This window comes from Cataglyphis hispanica, chromosome 14, assembly GCF_021464435.1.
Source record: "Cataglyphis hispanica isolate Lineage 1 chromosome 14, ULB_Chis1_1.0, whole genome shotgun sequence".
Taxonomy (NCBI): domain Eukaryota; kingdom Metazoa; phylum Arthropoda; class Insecta; order Hymenoptera; family Formicidae; genus Cataglyphis; species Cataglyphis hispanica.
Window position 1 is genome coordinate 5,412,490 of NC_065967.1, and position 20,854 is coordinate 5,433,343.

At 34.6% G+C, this 20,854-nt stretch overlaps 1 protein-coding gene and 1 long non-coding RNA gene across 5 annotated transcripts in view; one reads left to right on the top strand and one right to left on the bottom strand.

Moving 5' to 3' along the window:
- Window positions 1-77: 77 nt before the first annotated feature.
- Window positions 78-1,909, bottom strand: LOC126854824 (uncharacterized). 3 transcript variants are annotated; one of them, XR_007688151.1, is made up of 4 exons: window positions 1,793-1,909; window positions 1,299-1,551; window positions 905-1,113; window positions 78-808 (listed from the first exon to the last, which is right to left on the bottom strand). It is a non-coding gene; the product is annotated as an uncharacterized LOC126854824 (long non-coding RNA). The 3 variants fall into 3 exon arrangements; XR_007688152.1 differs by lacking the exon at window positions 1,793-1,909 and having other exon boundaries at window positions 79-783; window positions 1,299-1,722; XR_007688150.1 differs by lacking the exon at window positions 1,793-1,909 and having other exon boundaries at window positions 83-808; window positions 1,299-1,720.
- A 211-nt stretch (window positions 1,910-2,120) lies between these two features.
- LOC126854820 (uncharacterized) overlaps window positions 2,121-20,854 on the top strand; it is a 280,406-nt gene continuing 261,672 nt past the window's right edge. Inside the window, exons 1-5 of one of the 2 annotated variants that reach the window (XM_050601907.1) lie at window positions 2,121-2,179; window positions 3,095-3,198; window positions 4,065-4,124; window positions 4,306-4,391; window positions 4,611-4,653. In XM_050601907.1, coding sequence (XP_050457864.1) covers window positions 3,124-3,198; window positions 4,065-4,124; window positions 4,306-4,391; window positions 4,611-4,653 — 264 coding nt within the window. In that variant the 5' untranslated portion in view covers window positions 2,121-2,179; window positions 3,095-3,123. The remainder of the gene's footprint in view (window positions 2,180-3,094; window positions 3,199-4,064; window positions 4,125-4,305; window positions 4,392-4,610; window positions 4,654-20,854) is intronic. The other variant, XM_050601908.1, reaches the window with a different exon arrangement.

Consider the following 20,854-nt stretch of genomic DNA (forward strand, 5'->3'; position numbering starts at 1 on the left):
TTTAAAAAATAAAATATATCTTACTAAGCGATAACAAATACAAATTAAATTTGAAATTTGAAAAATGAATAAACTCGTATTCTTTGCTTTATAATACTTATAGTATTTAAAATATAATAAAAAATAAAATATGTCTTACTAAGTTATTGTTGATCACCATAATTTGCATGATAGCATTAATATTCTATTGGAATTATTCCCCAAACTTCCTCGCCTCAAGTCTGCCTTCCATTCAATGTTTCATTAGTCAAATTTAAAAGAGTTGTCTATTTTTCAATAAAGACGATTTTAATGTTATAAATATTATGTGGATATTTTGATCTTTGGTGCAATCTAAGATTATGTCATATCTGATATACAAATATAATATACATATATAATAACTATATTGTATATATGAATGCACAAAACATTTCGATTTGATATAAAATTACTTATGATCCAAATAATTTTTATGTCGGCACTATTTTGCTTACTATTAGTCAATCATAATATCAGCATCTAAACTCTATAATATATCCATGATATCATTGCTGCATGTGCTAATTATCTAAATAAATTAAAATTTGTGACAAATTTTAATGCAATATGCGTAAGGAAAGATTTACATATATATTCCAAGCTTTTAGTAGCTGTATAGTCAAGATATTAATTCCATCTGAACTTTCCATAACCAGAATGCATCTATTTAGTCTCGTGGCTATTGTCATTTTATAGCCATTAAGATAGTTTTTCTGTAGTGTAGACTATAAAGTCATCCAGCAAATAAAATATTTGCAGCTTCTGTATGAGACAAATTCCAAATTACCTTGCAAGAAAAGAAATATATTATTTAACATGTAATTGCAGATTTTTTATCAAATATATATAATATTTATAATACTTAGAAAATAAAATGTCTTACTAAGTTATTGTTAATCAAAACATAATTTGTATGACAGCCCTATTGTTATATTTCCTAAACTTCTTCGCCTAACTCGAGCTACATCACATCCTTGATACTATCACCGCTGCAAAATCTGTCTAATATCAAAGGTAAGTCTAATCCATTATATGTTTCACCAATGAAATTCTTGTCTTTGTGCGTTAAATTTAGAAGAAGTGTGCCATAATCTGTAATAAAATGTAGATAGTTTTGATCATTTTTATACAGCTTCTATATATATTTATTTATACATATTTGATTAAAAAAGTAAAGTAATAATATTTCATTTTATAATTTTATAAATGCTGATTTAAAATTGTACATGTCACTCTTAAACGAAGAACACATATACAATTAGAAATAGATTACCTACTTGTCATCGTAATATTGTAATGGGTTTTACACTAGTAGTTCCAACTTTTATAAAATTATTTGTTGGCTGCATAACAACTGGCATTCTAATATTAGACAGACTTAAATCTTCCAATTCTAATCTTCCATTATATGAATCCGTCAAGTTTGCATTTTGTTAGATTTTTCTTCCAGATTGACTGACAGTTTCACTAGAGAGCAAAGTTGTACCCATCGTGCAATGCATTTTGATCTTAGAATTAATTTCTGCAACACTTTTTATTAAATCTTTTTAAATATTGAATATGTTTATATCAGGTGATTTTTGAGATTAGAGAAACATAAACAAAATTCTTGGTTAGAATTGCATGGCTATTTTTTGATAAATAGATATATGTGTGAAATACTCATTTATTTGGAGGCAAAATGTGACTGTAAATACAATGTTCTTTGCCAAAGGCAAGTAAAAATTATATACACCATAAGAAAAAAATTATTTGCTCAATTATATATTACCTTGTTGATATTTGTCTTACAAATTCTTGAATATACATAAAATTTAAAACTCAATAGAAACAATCTCGGGAGTCTCGCTCGAATGCATATAATCGAATTAAACGCCCATTTCTATGCGATTTTGAAAGAAAAAATATTAATTTTCGATTCTTCGTATCACATTATTTGCATGATGACTTAAACAATTTTGAATTCTCGCGCCAAATGTTCGAGAACTGTTCGGCGATTTTCGGTAGATTTCGTGCAACTTCCTCAATTTCATTGGCTGATTTAAAAAATTTCTGGCGCTGATTTCAAGATGTTACGCTCGGCTTCTCCCTCTTTTCGCGCGGAAACGGCTCTTCGTACAGACGTAGAAATTGCGAGCTTCGATAATTATCCGCACAGGTAAGCCGACAAAGGGATAATCGAGCCAAATAGATACGATAATATGCAATAGAATTGATTTTTTGAATAGACTGTGAGAATATTTAATAGTTTTATGGCATATTAGACGGGAATTATGAGAAGAAAAAGTTAATCCTTTTTCGGGTTCGCTACAGATAATCGGCCATTATGGATATACTTCTTCTACTCGTCTTCCGAGTATTTGTACATCAGAGACAAGTCTATTCTTGTACATATGCTTATAATCGAATTGAGTTTGAGTCCTAATCCTTATTCTTATATCGAATATATCGAAAGCTTGCTTTTATTATATAACTTATTATATCAACGGCTCGGTGTCGCATTAATTTTTAAGACGCGATTGCAAAAAATAAGTATTTTGTCGAACACGAACATGGCGTAGAAGTGCGTGTTGATAAATATCGTGCAATTATTTAATTTGATTAAGCAATAAAATGTATCGGGACAACTCTTTATCGAAGAAATTATTTCGTGCGCTTCATTTACTCGAGTAGGTAAAAATAATAAGAATTTATTATAAATCATCATCTCATGATATATTTACAATAATTATCACGTATTAAAATTACGTTTTAATAATTTTCGACCGCGTAGCGTATAGATATGGCGTTTATATGATTATCGATGATTTGCTAAAATCTCTTGCTCGCGCGCATGCAAGATTAATCTCTAAAGGCATCGCGAGCGATCGTGCAATACCGTGAACTTGGCGCGCTTTCTCACCGTTATTTTTCCGTTATAATCAAACGCGCGTCGTCCGCCATTAAAGTATCGGAAGTATCGTGCAAAGTGCTGCTTGCTTATTAATTGTATTTGGATGTGATTAGAGCGCGCGTAATCGTAATTTTTTGTTTTGCGAGTGCATGTTTAATTGTAATTCATTGTTTTTGCTAGTGAGCATTACGGAGGAGCGACAAAGTGAAATGAGAGAGAAGGAGAAGGAGATCAGGCGCTGCAATCATCATCGTAGTGACGCCGATATAACCAAGGTGAATAAGGTGAATAATTTATTATATTTGTAATAAAAAAAATCTAATAAAAAAAAAATTTTCATGCGCGAAACAATTATTTTTCGAGATATTAAATATATTTTGGATATTTGTTTTAATTAGATTAAATAAATATATTTGTATAGCTTATTTAGATCAACACTGTGTACTAAGTTATGTAAGCTAAGTTGAGTAAATTGTTTTATATTTTAATGGAGGTAATGTATTTGAGAAAGTTATTAAATATATATGTATAAAATGTATCTACAAAATGACAAATATTAAAATTGAACCAAACATAATATTTTTCTGACACATATTAATATATAAAAATTTGCAATAATAATAAATGCAATAATAAATTCTTATTTATTAATTGTTTCTGTAAATTAATTTATACTTATTACAAATCACATTATTTATTTTAAATTTATATTAAAAAACAATAAAAATTATATAATAATAATAAAAGTTTAAATTAAAAATATAAACATTATGGATCATATATCTCACATAAATATTTCATATACCATACAAAACCATTTTTTTTATTTATTAAAATGAACAGATTAGAATAAAGTGGGCCAAATACTTAATCCTGATATATATAAGACTGCTCGTCAATATCTATACAAAAATGCATATATATATATAAATAATTTATAAACTTGATATTATTTTTATTTATGCATTATTGACCAGCTTGATGTTATTTATTCGATAAAAAATATTTGTATAGCTCGAATATATTTTTTATTTTTGCTTAAGATTGCACGCATCAAATATAAAAATCAATGCATAAAAAATAATTTTTAAAAATATTAATTATTTTAAGCTCTAATTTGGCTACAATTTGAATTATTTAAATTTTACAGACAACGCAGAGGGAAGGGAGGTTTAAGAGAAACATCGAGCGTCGGAGGATCAACTTTGGAGTGAGTATTCACTATCTGTTTATTAATGTATTAGTTGTGCAAAATAAAATTTTAGAAATTATATAATTATATATCTGCTGTTTGTTTATAGCTGTACGTTTTATAGATTAAATTCAATATTTATTTTTTGGAAATAATTACTTTAGTCTGCTACAATTTTGATTTTATATATATGTTACAGATCAATGTAGATTTGTTCGACTCTAATAATTTGAGAGGAGGAGGAGGTCTGGAAAAGATATCGGGCACCGATGGAGCAATCTTGAGGTAAGAATTAATTTAATTTAATTTATTAATTAAATTATAGTTGTATATTAAATCAAAAATTATTAGTTGTATTAAATCAAAATTTAAAACATTATATAATTGAATTTTGGTTATTATTATATGCATGGAAAATAAAATTTAATGAATACAAGAATAATTTTTTGAAATAATAATTATTTTAAACGTTGCTACAATTTATATTCTATTTGCATATTACAGATCATATAGCTTCTATGCAGGTAACTCCGTTGTGCATCGAGTGGTGAGTGATACGAATTACATTTTATTATGGGGTATAATGGTTTTGTGAAGTTGATTGTAGATTTTGTAGACTGTAAAATGTAGTTAATTCCGTTACCTCAAAATGGATGGATTACAACAGATTAGATTAATATTTCAATTTAAAATAAACACAAAACATTTTATAACATATTTATAATATATAGTATAATATACAGTATAATATATAGTATAATATATATTACAATATGTAGTATAATATATAATACATAAATTTATAACCAAATTTTATAAACTAATGAACATACATCGATTTGTGATTATAAATTCTTTAAATGATATTATATAATTCTAATAATTTAATGTTATATCCATTTAATTCTAATTTTTTTGTAATCCAATCATTCTCTCATATTAATTGATAACTTGTTAGATATATTGTAAAATCACGTGTATACTAAAAGATTCGCGGGTATTTTATCGCGACCGAAAGAAAAGCAAAAAAAAAATAATATAAAATTTGCAGAAGAATTTATGGTAATATGTTAGACTTTCTATAGTGCGAATAAAACGCGTTAAATTATAATGTATTTTTTATTTTTGAAATTGATCGTTTACACTGTCGCGTATAATATTTCGGCAAAAATAGATCCGATAAGCCGTATTAATTGCAAATAAATTGCGGATTAACGATATACGAAGATTGATAGAGAGAAGATATCGAGTTTTTGTGTAACAAAAAACTTATAAAGATTCTTTTCAATCAACTAATTCGTATAATAATTATTTACTAAATTAATATTTATAAAGATTCTTTTTAATCAACTAATTCGTATAATAATTATTTATTAAATTAATATTCATCAAAGGTTTTTAAATAGAGAGGAAAACAAATATTAATAGTACTAGAAAATTACTTTGAAGCGTTACTACTAATGAAGATATCGTCGAAGAAGGCGTCATCACCTGAGTCTGACACGGCATAATGAACTGGATAAACTAGTGCGATGAACTATTGAACAGATTAATTCCGGCAATCCAAAAATCTAAGATACATTCGAATATCGTGCAAACCGTAGCGCGTCGTGCGGATAAGTGCGGATGCGTCGTATAAAGTATCGCGCGTCGAAGATTTGTTGCATCTTCGCGTGATATCCCAATTTTGTAATTATCATTGAGAATATCGTACCACCGATGCCGATTAAGTGGGATGTCTCTCATTGAGGCGTTGCCTATGCAACGTTTTCACGCCTCGTGTATCGCGGCGTGAGGTGATGCCGGCCGCGTACGTATGTTCATGTATGTATGTACATGGATTGCGCGGTTTTGAACTTATGTTCAAGTATCGGCTGATTGAGGTCACGCTCTGCTTCGACAAATGGTTCGGCTCGAATCGGTTGGAGTTGAGTCGATTGTCTTAGAATGGGCGCTAATGGGTCCCTTCTGTTGTACCGTCAGCAATATATGTCTTGCATTGAGAAGAGTTGACTGGATTAATTAGGTTCGATTTTCGCTCGCTAGAGAAGTTGACCTCATTTTCTAAGATGTTTATATTGTTAACATCTAGCAAATGGGTATCTTCATTCTCGATGCGTCTCCCTGCCTTTTGATATCGCCTGTGGTATAACACCTTGGTGTCTCATCTGAAATCTTGTCCTAATCCAGTTCAAGTCAACCTGACATGCAAACATGCGCGGACAAGAGTCGAGCGAATCTCATTCACGTCAATTCTATTCGATCGAATCAATCTTCTTTCGATTTGGACTTAACCTTTGCTCGAAGGTAACGTTGAATTCCCGAATTGTCGACTCGTGGTATGATTCTCGCGCGAAATGGGATATTTCGCAATCGCGAAATTCGGGAGTGCCGAGTAAAGTGTCGCGCGTTTTAGTGCGGGAGTGTCGTTCAAAGTATCGCGCGTGTTAATCAATGGACTTTGACAACGGACAATCCTGACTAACTTGAGGAGAGGACAGGTCTAGGAGATGTTGGCGCTGGCGAAGTGACTCTAGGGTGAGAATTCATTATTTGTTTGTTAGTTGTATTAAATCAAAAATTCATGAGTTGTATTAAATAAAAAAAAAAAAATTATAAAATTATATAATTTTGCATATTGTACGCGTATCAAAAATAAAATTCTCAATGCGTACAATAATTATAATTTTTGAAAATATTAATTATTTTAGACACACTGCTATAATTTGGATTTCATTTATATGTTGCAGATCAAGATATAAATAATAGAGAGAGAATAGAGAGAGCTGACGATCTAGACAAACTGAGAGGAGGAGGAGGTGTTTTGGAAAAGGCATCGGGCGTCAGCGAAGCAACTTTGGGGTAAGAATTTATTTTTTATTTATTAAATTGTAATTGTGTATTAAATCAAAATTTATTAGTTGTATTAAGTCAAAATTTGTTTTAATTGTATTAATTCACAATTTTTAAAATTATGTGATTATGTTTTTATTTGTTATTGTATACATGGAAAATAAAATTCAATGTGTACAATAATAATTCTTTGAAATATTAATTATTTTAGATGCTGCTACAATTTATATTCTATTTGTATGTTACAGATCAGTATAGTTTCGACTCCGCTGTTGCGCATCGGGTGGTGAGTGAAATACATTTTATTATGAGGTAACGGATTTGTAGAGATTAGATTATAGAGATGTAGTAGATTGTAGATTTTGTAGACTATAGATTGTAGTTAATTTCATTACTTTGGAATATATGAATGGATTATTAACAGATGGGGATAAACCTTTCAGTTTAAATGAAAAGAATATTATACGCATTTTTTATTAATTTAATTAACTTTTTTAAAACTTTATTATATTTTTTTACTTTTGAGATTGATCGATTGTACTGTCGTGTATTTTATCGAAAATGGGCACGACAAGCCGCGTTAATTGCGAATAAGCTGCGAATAAATGACATAGAAAAAATGATTATTGCAACATTCATGCAATGCATGATGGCCGTCGCGTAATAAAAAGCGTACAAAATTTTTGTATATATATATTATTATATATATTATTAATTCATTAATATCAATATTTATTATTATAAATATTTACCAAAAGAGGGGGACCAGGTGAGAAAAAAGAAAGTATTATCGAGAGCTGCTGAAGACTTTAGGTTGTATGATCATTAATTCTTATATATGTATATATATATATATATATATATATATATATATATATATATACATTTGATAATATATCATTATGATATTACCATTTGAGAAAATCGATTTCTATTTAAAATTAATTTTCTGAGAACAAAATACATGAGAGTGACCGATGCTCGATAACCAGAGTGCAAGAAAAGCTTGCAAGCGCTTATTAGTATATTATTATTAGAAATTCATATAAATTTTGCATAAATAGATAAAAAAATAAATTAAAATCTATTGTATAGAAATTAATTTAAAATGGATATTCTCCTACTTTTTAAAATATTCTCTCAATTAAGAAAGTTTTAAACTATTATTTTTAATTTATTGATTATTTTGTAAGGCATAGAAAAGTACAAATTGACATATGATATTGTTATAAATTCCTTCTATAATTTAAAATTTTATAAATAACGTAAGAATTGCATTGTGCAATTGATTTTATTTTATTTACTTTGATGTAAATACGTTTTTTAGAAATGATAGTAGACTGTATTAACAAAATTACTCTCTAAGCAAATTTTACTGTATTTAATTTCAATTTTAGCTTGCATAACTGTAATTATTTCGATTAAACAAGAATCTCGATCCTCTCGTGATTTATCTTGGTAAGATAGTAAGGTTCCCTAACTTAACATTCTTCAACTACTTCGCCGGCTACTTTTCCCTCATAATCTCCGAGCGCGATCGCATAAAATTACTCCTCCCTTCTGGTTATTTTGGCACTGGCGAACAAACGTCGGAAACTTTTCGGCCTTTCTGACGCGGAGCTTATGCTAATGACAGGAATTCTAATCGTGGATTATAATTGTTAATTCGTTAAATGATCCATAACTTTTGTATTTCCATTTTCCTTCGCATTTCCATTTATAAAACTCGTTAACTTGTCCGGTAATAGTGTTTTCCCCTTTTATATTAACCACTGCTAAATTTTACTTTAGTTAGTGAAATAATATTATCTTGAATTTATATATTATAATGTTAAAATAATCAAAAGTTTAAGAATGTATTTTTTGTCATTAAAATTTTAAAATTAAAATTATTAAAATTTTAATATTAAAATTATTAATATGTTTCAAGTTAATATAATATTAATTTTAATATATATATATATATATATATATATATATATATATATAGAAAGAGAGAAAGAGAGAGAGAGAGAGAGCAGAATAATAAAAAACGTTTTGTTTACTCTATTCTTTATATATAGCCGCCATGTTTGACATGTTGCAAAAATACATAGTATGTAATATCGTAAATTAAATTATATTGTATTGCATTGTATTGCAAATTTTGATTTAATTTAATGAAACAATAGAAATTGAATGAAGAATACGGAAGTTACATTGATCGAGTCTCGCTAACCGTCCGAGAAGGACTCACTCGCGGATAAATTCCATCCGTCCAACGTTTGGCTGTGCATGCCAGCACTCGTCGCATGGTCAGCTGCAATTAATCCGTTTTATAGATGCTGCCAATGTAAATGAAGTTTCCGGTCGAATATCTGCAATGGAAAAAAGAGAGACGACGATGAGGATGTGAGCGCGATAGAAAGGGAAGGCAAACGTTCAATGCTCGTAAAAAGGTCGCGTATTTAAACCCACCTGGTTGTAAAAACCTTCTGGAAGCAATTAATAATAACCGCCTTTTGCAGTTCTCTTATCTAGCGTTAAAACCAACTTCTATTTCGCGCGAATTTTATCTCAATGAGCGCATAAACATTGCGAAGGCTTTTCGTTTCATTATGATCAGCTGTGATTTTCTAGATAGAACATATTTTCTTCGTTGACATTTAACAAAAAATTCTTTTGATCTTGTTATACAATTAAAAAAAAAAAAATATTTATTGTCTTTATTATCTCGACATCTCATAATACAATTATAATTTATTGTAAGCAATAAATTATCATTAAACAATAATGTTTCATGAGAAGATATCAATAATGTTTTGAATGAGAAAATAACCAAAATTATTTTGGCTAAGTTACGATTTTTCTCGGGACACCTAGTTGAGGATGATGGGTAATTTTGTCGTAGAATAACGGAATACGGTTCACAGACAAACGTAACGTCGTGTCGAAATATCGAAGGAAGCTCCCATCGACCTGCAGGCCTTTCCCATCGTCTTTTCCTCGCTACCGGCGACCTTAGATCCCCGTGATGGATGAGAGGACGCAGACTTTGCCGACAGTGCAATACCCGGACTGGAGTAAGGAGAAGACGTGGACGCAACACGTGCAATCCGAAACGTATATATGTTTTCACCTCCCGATATTGCTGCACCGGAAGAAACGAGATAGCGGCAGATAATACGTATGACTAGGAAGAAAAATTTGTAAATACGTGCGAACGTAAGATTTTATTCGGACTTAACATGGGAAAAAGAAGATCCCATCGTAATCGTTTCTCAGAAGCAGAAAATGTTTTCTGGAAACTAAACGAAATTAATTGAAAATTGGAAACTAAAAGAACATTTTGCTATTTAATTTTGCTTTAACAGAAATTAACGCTTATAAATGCACTAATTTTATTTGATAACTGCGATATAAAGCTGTAAGATGGCACAATGCATGTCGTTTGTTACTCAATTTTATGATACAATTTATATTGAAATATGAAGGACGAAAAAGTGGATTTTTGTTTTCACCGTACTATTATTATCTACTGCTATTTGGAAGGTATCTCTCTTCTCGCATTGATCATCCAAAAGGAATGAAACCAAACACCGATTCTTACTGGATATCTTCGCGAATGTCGCAAGAAGCAAAATAGAAGCTCCATCGGTCTCGTCTTTCTACGTCTGTTTATTCTCAATTTACCGCGTCGAGGTGGAAATCGTGGCACGAGTTTACCGTGCAATTTTCGATCTTTTTCTCCACCCGACGTCTCACCGACCCACGCCGGGTCCTCCCCCTCCTCCTCACCCATCGCAACAGCCTGCAGCAATACTTCCGTTCGTCACCCTCCATTATTTACCACTTCGAAACGTCGAAGATGCTTCTTTCCACTCTGGTGCGCGAAAAATTTCATCCGCAGTCTCTCCAGCCTCTCTCGGCTCTCGGTTTATGAAATTCGGCGACGATCTTAAATTGCTACATCGAGTGTCCTGTTGCGTCGCGAATCAAATTGCAAGTTTCGCGATTTAATCGATTTAATTTAATAGAAGACTAAGAGGATGATTTTGTTACATACATACAATGCATATGTATATATATATATATATATATATATATATATATATATATATATATCTACATCTATATTTAAATAAAAAAATTTATTTTTTTTTTCAAGAAAACATCAGCTGATAAACTTTAAGCATCTTGTCAAAATAATAAAAAGTAAAAGAATGACATTATAAAATCATTCCATCATATGTTTTATCGTTGTTAACTTTTATTCTTAGATTCACAGAGATTTATTCCGCGAGCGCAAAAGTATCCAGAATCTCCTTCGGGACATAACTTGCGTAGTTCGATAAGATAAGGATCGCGGGAAGGCGAGGAAAATATCGCCGTCCCACGTGCAACGTCGATAGCGAAACGACGGTCGCAACCTCCGATCCCGTCGAAATGAGGATGAGGCGGGAAAACGATGGGGCTGGGAAGGGAGAAAGAGCGAGAAAGAGAGAGGGAGGAGAAAGGAGGGAGGGGGGAGGCGCGCTTTGTCGTGCTACCGCGCTCACATGTCGAAGTTATGAAAATTAATAAGAAAAATTGCCCATAAATTCGACCTCTCCTTCGCGGGCGCGCATCCTGGTACGGCAATAAAATTAGAATTATGTTGCGGCGGCTCGCGCGCGCCATCCCCCTTTTCGTCCCTCTCGCCCAGACAACTCGGGATCGACGTAGAGGCGGGCGGGGAGGGGTGAAGGGGTAGAAAGGAGAGAGGCGAACGCCGACAGCCGGGGGTTGATAGCGTTTGTTAGCGACGCCGGAATGTGTCCTCGCCGGTTCTTAACGTATGAGTTATCCGCCAAGATTACATCCATGCCTTACATCCAAGCCTTCTCACTGTAGTAGAGGAACCTATGGTTATTAAATTCTGGGATCCGCCCGTCCGCTCGTCGTGCCTCCTCGTCGATTTTGTGCACGGCCGTTGACTTATCACCGCAACGACGTTATGGAGAAAGAAAGCGAGTTTCGTCGGCGCGAGGGATGTTACCGAGATGCACAAGAATTTTTATGAATCTTTTTCATCGTGCCCGTAACTGGAGTTTTACTTAAAAAAAAAAAAGAAGATGAATGGAATACGCGAAGTAAAGTGAAACAAAGTTCCTTCTTTAGGTTACTTACGAAGATGCAAATTTCTCTTTTTCCCCCCTCTCGTCTTTGGTTTATCTTTAATTCGGATCGACTTTTCTACGATTACTAGTTGGTTTCTGCTCTTGCATTTCAAGTCTGATGAAACATTGCATTGTTTTACATAAAAGAAGCGATAACTACGTCAAAATTAATGGTTTAACAAAATAAAAATTATTTAAAAATACCTACTTATTTAATAAACATCATTAAATTGTAATATGCTATAAATTGGTTTATTTCTTAATTATGGAGTGATTAACTCTGCTGTTATGATTTCATAGATTATTAAATCAGTAAACGTGTCACACATTTATGATTATATTTGTAAAAATATCAACTCTCTCTCTCTCTTTTTCTCTAAAAATCATTAAAAACATCAGTTGCGAAGAATTTCTTTTTCACAACAATTTGCCAGTTAAAATATATTTGCGCCTTTTGTATTCTACTTTTTTTCTTTTTTGTATCCTATTTATATAATTTTTTTTTATAATTACGCTATATTTTTATATAATTTTTATTTACAATTGTACATCTGTGTAATCGTTTTTAAAATTATTTTTTATTTGATTTATTAATCTATTTTTTTAGTTTTTATTATCATTATTTTATTTTTATTATTTCATAATCCTTTCCTTATGATTTAGGATGACTTCCAGTTTACATCTTTGCATTTTTTACATTTTTACATTTTTAACATATTATAATAAGTTCTATTAAATTAAAATAACACATTGCAACATTGGGGCACTAAAACATTAAGCATTAAAACATTAAGAACATTAAAACATTCTATCTCTTAGTATTTTTTAAACAAACTTAGCTGTTTACAATTTATAATACACATCGTGCACACAAATAAAATCTTATATTACTCGTATATAAATAAAATCTTGTACACACGCACAACTCACACATAAATTAAATATAAGTATTATTCTCTTGTCCTTATTACGTTTTATTACGAATATTTTTTTTTTTATATTTATAGCGCAATTTCTATTCTATCATATACTTAAAAGAATTATTGTAGCCTCTTTATAGCATCTTGAAATAAGGATAAATTTACATTTATCTATTTATCTATCACTCTCGACTTATAAGTATTTACATTTACACCCGTGCGTCCTTCTCTGACTGTGAAATCTCATTCTGGGAGAGATCATATGAGCGTCAAGAGAGAAAGAGAGAGAGAGAGAGAGAGAGAGAGAGAGAGAGAGAGAGAGAGAGAGAGAGAGAGAGAGAGAGAGAGAGATGTCGTCGACGGCAAAAGTACGTACGTCAATCAAAGAGTAACCGCGTTGCAGATGCAGCGACCACATCCCCTATCGTCGTGTATGTACATACACGTGCAATAATAGCGCACGGCGGACGCGTTCGACCGATTGAATCGATGACGACCTGCCAATCTCGGAACGGCAATTTAGCCGCGAAACGAGGAACGAGTCGGTTGCCTGCGACCGCGAATAATCTCGAACCGTAGCAGATTCTCTGCGATCTACGAGCTCGTATCTATCTGCGCCGCGACGATAATCGAAAATCGCCGCTCGATCGACGAAGCTTTATTTCATGGAAAACATCATGCCCCACTCTTCTCCCAGATTGTTATTTCGCGTATACAGGCAAATCTATTATCTCGACTATCGAAACAATTCGCGCGCTTCGCATCGGCATGATTGAAGCAGCGTAATTATCGTGAAATCGTATTTAATCTGCCTTTTTTAACTTTAATTTTAATGAAACATAGACATATATGTGTTTCGCAAGATTTTATTATTGAAATACAATTGCTGGTTAAAATATATATTGTTAGCCTGTAACAAAACAAGGTGAAAAAAGAAATTAAGGGAAATTGAAGAAAAATATTTTCATTGAGAGAATAAAAATTTTCGCTACGCGAAGATTGTGTTTTCGCCATAGAAATTATATCTCGTTGGCTGCAAGAATTTCTTTACTGATATAACTGTGTCGATTAAAAGGAAGCTGCATGTACGAAGGATGGCAGTTACCGTTTTAAGGGAAAATGACGGAGGTTTCGGAGTAATGAGACCTTAAGGAGCTTACCTTGATGACGATGTCGACGCTGCGAAAAAGAGAGTGAAATGTTCAGAGAGCGGCATCGTTTCGCTTCCCTCTCGCTTGTATATTAATAATGCGGGGGCAAGGAAAAACGTTCGAAAGATACTCTTTTCTTCATCGGGCAACTCCCGGGGGAGGCAAAGTTCTCAAGGTATTTTCTCATTTCCGGCTCGGATTATCCGCCAAAATAAACGTTTTACCTTGCGTATTATGGATCATCCTTCAATGACAGCTCACGACGATTAAAATTGAACGTAGAAGATAAAGCTAGCAATTACGAAGTACTTCCTTTATATATCATTTATGATCTTTCTTAATCGGAAATTAACAATTAATAGATCCGTAAATATCATTCTGTTTCTAATCTTTTACCATCCGTTGAATTAATTCAAATTACTCTTTACAGTTTCTCGATTTTATTCTTATTTTTGATTAAAAAACATATCACGTGTATAAATTTTATAAATATTTGAATGCAGGTACTTATTATCTATCGTCTTTTTTTTTTTAGGTAAATTTCGTGATACGATGTGTCAAGAAATCTGAATTTTTTGTATACAAGAGAAATTGATATTTTTGTGTTCGACGTATATGCATGAAAATGAGAAGTTAAATGCGTGACAAATATAACATCAGGCGATAAAGTTGTTCATCGGTAATGCATTCTCTCTCGCATATCATTAGTCGCATTAACGTTTTTTTTTTCCCCGTGTTGTTTACACGCATAAATCGCTCGCTGCAGGGCGTGTTTGCGATATAAAAAGGGCGGCAGTGCAAAAAAAAAAAAAAAAGAGAGAGAAAGAGAGAGAGTGTGTGCTCCCGATCGTTTATAGAATGTGGTATATGCAGACGGGGCCGCGGGAAAATCAGCTCTTTGTCGGCATATCGGGTTTCCGCCGGTAAAAGCGCCAAATTCGGCGTCGATTCCGCTTTGAGGTACAGGTGTGCGGCAATGACGTTTAATAAATTCGTCGAGAAATTAACGCGGCCGCTCGTAGCGTCAGTGGCGCGTCACGGCTGCTGTTTTCCCTCTCTTCCCTCCCCTCCCCCTCCCCCTCCCCTTTTCCTTCGGGGTTTGACAGGCAAATTAAATTCGGCAGGACACGACGCGCTTTTCCTCGTGCTTTTGATAAGGCAGTCGATAAAACCGACAAATTGATTCGACGGGGGAAGAAAAAAGAGTTTTTTTTTTTTTTTTTCTTTACTTCGCGCTTCGTGTGCTAATTAAAGAGGAATTTTTACGCGAGATGTATTTATCTCGTGAAATATTCGCATCGCAAGGCGGACGCTCGCGAAACGTGAGAGTTTCCTAAATAATAAATTACATTGTGGACTTTATTCAAGATACCTAACAAGATTCACGTGAGCTTACGTGATAATATCTGCACGTAGCAAAAATACTTTTGCTAAGAGCTTTAATCCTCGAACGCGCGCGGACATACGTTTTACATATTCGTCATTTTACTACATCGTCCGAGTTCTTTCGTTAAGGCTTTAAAAGAAAAAAAAAAGTCCATAATGTGCGCGTATTATTCCGCGCTGTGTATCCCCGAGCTCTCGCATTCGGGACGAGGATCCGCGGAGAAAATCGCTCAGCGACCACGCGCTCTCAATTTTCCCAAGCAGCAGCCCATCTCGGGGAAAAGAGCACACCGATAACAAATTCGTTTGCGAACTACCGCCGCGCATATAACGATTATTCAAATCGTTTTCCTCCGTGAAACGTCAGGAGCTTCGCGGTATTGAAGGATTTCCGGCGTGCCGCTCGCGCAAACGATTCGGGGCGACGAGGAGAATGGAGCTCTCGGGATCGAGGAAGACGCGATCCACTCACTCGTTCCTGACGAATATCAGCCGATCTCTGCGGTAGGCGACCCAGGCCATTAGGCAAAGCCTATTGCCGTCCTCCTTCGCCGCACTGTCTTCTCTCTCTCTCTCTCTCTCTCTCTCTTTGTCTCCCCTCCGCGCGTAGTGTCGACGCGTTAACTGAAAAGGGTGAAGCACGTGTTTCCCGCGGAATGCTTTTTGCAGCCCTACTCCGGGCGAGGTCGCCTGCTAAGTCCGCCGCCGCAATCCGCGGCACGTGCGTTTCAAGTCTCATCCCCCTTTCTTGGCGCTCGTCATCATCGTCGTCGTCGTCGTCGTTTTCGTCAGGGCCTCGGTAGGTCGGAGCCCGTTTATTCCCGCTTCTCCCTTTCCTCATGGTTCATTCATTTCGTCTCTCGTTTCGCTCTCCTCTTGCATAGATAGTTTCGATATCGACGTTGGCGTGCCCGGATCGAAGGATTTGGAAGCGCGCTCTCAAGTAATTTGCGGCGCTCCAAGGTGCGCGCGGACGGTACGTGCTCCCGCTTTAATACCTCTGGTGTGCGTACGGCTCGCCCTATGCATTATGAAGGTGCGCCGGTGCCGCGAGCTTCGCGAGAGATCTCTACTGCGGTTGAGAAACGAGAGGCTCTCCGGAGAGTGAAGTGTATGTGTGTGTGTGTGTGTGTGTGAGTCGATTTTCCGCGGAATTTTTAAGCGCGCGGAAAAAAGATCGGAAAGTTTGACCAGAGATTGAATGTAAGATTGAATTTATGATATTTTAAAACTAGCATACTTTCGAAAAAATAAAAATAAATTATGGATATTAGTTCAACAAAATTGCCTATAATTAAAATTTCTAATAATTATATAATTTGTCGTTATTAATTTAATTTTTTTTATATGTCATACAACAAAAAATTAATAATTCTCCAATATTCGCGTTAACGAAATACAGCAGATATTATTTGATAAATCAATCGTTGATTAATTTAATCAGAATTTAATCCTAAAGTGAAGGAACTCTAGACAGTTATTAAAGTCATTAAATTATGTAAGTAAATTTTTAAAACTATTTTATGGTTCTAAGTGAAGCCTGGAGATTATTAATTTTTTGTAAAAATACATATATTCTTATAATACAAAATATACCATTTGACAATGAGATAAAAATAATTGGCGACAATTTGACGCGCAAAGTAGTTGCGGGAATTACAGGTCAGACAAGGTCGGTCGTGCTAATTGAATCTCGTTTCGAGTGGCCGACTCGTTAGGCCGCCTACGATGGTCTACTTTTTTGTTATTCATGGAGAACATTTTCGAGAAGGGTGCGCCCGTCCGGACTCAATCCCGTTCAAATTTCCGGCCTCGAGGCGCCTAAAGGAATTAGCATTCGATCTCGCCATGTATGGTAGAGTACCTCGTGGGAGCTGACGGAAAATTCTCGTCGCCGCTCCTCTCCCATCGGGACGTAATGGCGATATCTCCCATACGCGTATTGATTAAATAAAAATCGCAGGAGAAAAGAATGTCTAAATACCTACAACGCGGTGTAATCTTCGAGACGGCTCGTGTTTGATTTTGGCGGACTCATGAGGCTATGTGGGATTTTTATCAAAACAAACGAGAGAGAAAAGTAAAAGTAATAGATATAAAACGATTTTTTCGATTGCATTAATTTGCGATGAAATAGCTTTTCTGTTTTTCGATTACTTTTTATATAAATTTAGGTGTACATAAAATGAGATATAAATCAATTTATCAGACGCAAGTAATATTAAACCTAGGTATATTAAATTTCCATACGCAAAAGTTTTTATATAATGAACAAAACAATGAAAATATGAACGAACCAATCAACTGATTCTACCATTTTGCTAATAATTGAATATTAAATTAATATCTTCAAAATTTCTTAATATATTTTTGGTAATCGAAATTGAGGAAAATTAGAAAAAATAAATATCTCGACCAGAACGAATCATTAATTTAATTTCTTGAAAGAAAGTTAATTATATTAATATATAAAATTTTTGTTTAATAAAATAAACACGTTTTGTATTACATACACACACACACACACATATTATATATATATATATTTATAAGAATCTATGATACATATAACCACATATATAATAATGAAAATAATCAAATATACAAAAAAAATCTAAAGATTTTTGTATCATATAATTATATTTAATTTTTTCTCTTCAATTTGCTCTACAATTTTTATTCTACAAAATGTTTTTAAGTGGCAGTTCGACGCCCTTCGATCGATCGTTTTCCCATTCTTTTTTCTCATATAAAGCGCGTTTAATTTCTCTTATTAATCTCAGGACGCAGCGCAAATTACGAACGAGTTGGCGTGATTCGACGGCATAATCCGCGGAATCGAAAGGTGGCGGGCGGCCTTGCGTAATGGTAGCAGGTGAGATAATGGCACGGTCCGTAGGTCTGGCGTTAGGTAATAATGTTGCCCTATCAGACATCGATTAGGCCCTTTAAAGTACCGGCAATCGAGCATCGCCGGCTGAGCCGAGGGTGAACCGGCTGCCCCCTCATTAACCCGATTGCGCAAATTGAGAAATGATTATCGTGCAATCCATAAAAAATCTTCGAATCTCCGTTCATTTTAGATTAACACTATATACTTCCCCCTATTTCTTACTTAATGTCTTTGAAAATTTAGCATTTTTACATAATATTTATAAACAGAAAAAGAAAGAGAAAGAGCAAGTTTTATAATTAAAAAAAATTTCTTTTTAGAAATAAATGTTTTAAAAAGTTAAAATTTTTGTAGAAGCAATAGATTTCTCTCTCTCTCTCTCTTTGGGTATATATAACATCTTTATCGATATTTCTCAGAAACGTCTCCGAATAAGAATGTAGGGATCTCTCAAAATCTATTTAGAGTGTGCTTTCTCTAACTGAAGATCTTTAGCTTACTTTTTGAATCGGTGAGAGTCTTAGCGTAACAAGCGACGACTGATGTCAGATATGACCCGTAACCTTTGGTTCCGATTACTTCAAGTTATCGTTCGCTAACACGTCGACGCGGTTTAAGCAGAAACGACGTCTGTTGATGTAAAGTGGCTCTTAAATATTTCAACGATATCTACCGAGCTTGACTACTTATCGTCTCCGGCCCGGAGAAACTTCTGTTTCATGGAAACGCAACGTTAGTCAAGCTTTCCAAAGTTATATCCCTATCGAGGGAGCTAATTTCGTCGTTCCCCGTCTGCGATCTTTTCCCGCGTATGGCGGCATCCTTTGCTCTTCCGATGAAGACAGAAGATGTCAACCCCCTTCGAGCTTCGAGCGGTTTCTCGAATGGCGAAAGGGCTGAGTCGCTTTGATTGGAAACCAAGGAGACGCATTTTGCATGAATCTTCACGCTGATGGGAGTTTCGTGGAAGGGTGTGCTAGAATGTGCAATGAGACTCTCTTATAATGGGAATAATTTAAAGGGATTTCGACGCAGCTCGAAGCAGCGCGAAGAATTAGCCTTGGCGAGTGGCGTCGCGCGCGCGGAAACTTCCGTTTCAAAACAGCTGTTGCATTTAGCCGGTGGATAATTTTCTTTCTCGCGCGCGAACGCGCGTTCGTGTTTCCCGTGTATTAATGTAAATGAGCTATGAACGCCCATTCAGTGTACGTCGGTCGCACGAAACATGACGGTGAGAGTCGGTTTGGAAGGGCGGCTGGCAGGGCCGATAGTGGCGAATATGCGGTTGAATAGATCGACGATGGAGATAAAGGTGAAACAGTTGCCTGACATCGAGTAACGGTGAAACGATATAATTAATGAAAGCTAGTCTTATTGAAGTGATAATTAATCCGATTCTCCTGTCGTCAAGCATGCGATCGAAGAATAGAATGTGACAGCTCGGTTATCGTGGGAATTCTCATTCTCTCGCGGTTATTAGGTATACGTGACACAGATTCTTTGTAAATATCTTAAGAGCGGTTGACACGACGATGGTATGGATAAGTTGAGTGTAGTTACGTAAGCGGCAGCGAACTCCTAAATTATCGATGACAGTTTATTTAAGAAGATTTCAAACGGCGATAAATTTTTACTTCAACATTTTACAAATGTGCCTTGTTTTCCCTTTAATATTTTGAACAATTTAAATTCAATATATTTAATTATAGAAACATGAACATGTAATATTATTTTACGTTTGCTTAGCAAACTAGTATTTTTTAGTAAATATTTGTTCACGGGAATATTATTACAATATTACATTTAAATTTATTAATTTTAATTATTAGAATAATACATTCTTATTGAAGGAAAAAGAGACAAAAATTAACATGTTAATTTTCAGCAAACTTACTCTTTCAAATTCGTAGCAGTGACGCGTATAATCGCTGAAAGAATGAAAAGAATGATGCCGCGTTTAGTCTCCCTTGAGAATTATTCGTTCCGCCGTAATACGCCGCGACGCGTTCGCGCGCGAACGTTGTTCTGAACCGCCGGCGGAAAAACTGCGAGCGGCCCGGAAAAGCGACGGAAGCGGCAAGAAACAAAAGTGCGCGCCGACACAATGCGAGCCGGCGGGGTGTCCGCCCCCGAGGTGCATATGTTGCACGCACAACTCCCGTGGGGAGGGGCACAGATTGAAACGCGGGGGAACGAAATGACATGGACGGCGGAGGCGGCGGGGGGAGCGGGGGAGGAGGGGACGGTCATGGGGATTGCGAGTTATGAATTAACTGTCACCGCGTCTTTGATTTGTGACGCCTGTGCCGCTTCCGTTGCATAGAGAGAGAAAGAGAGAGAGAGAGAGAGAGAGAGAGAGAGTCGCTCTTTCTCTTTCTTCCTCTATCTTTCTCTCTACATTTTCCGG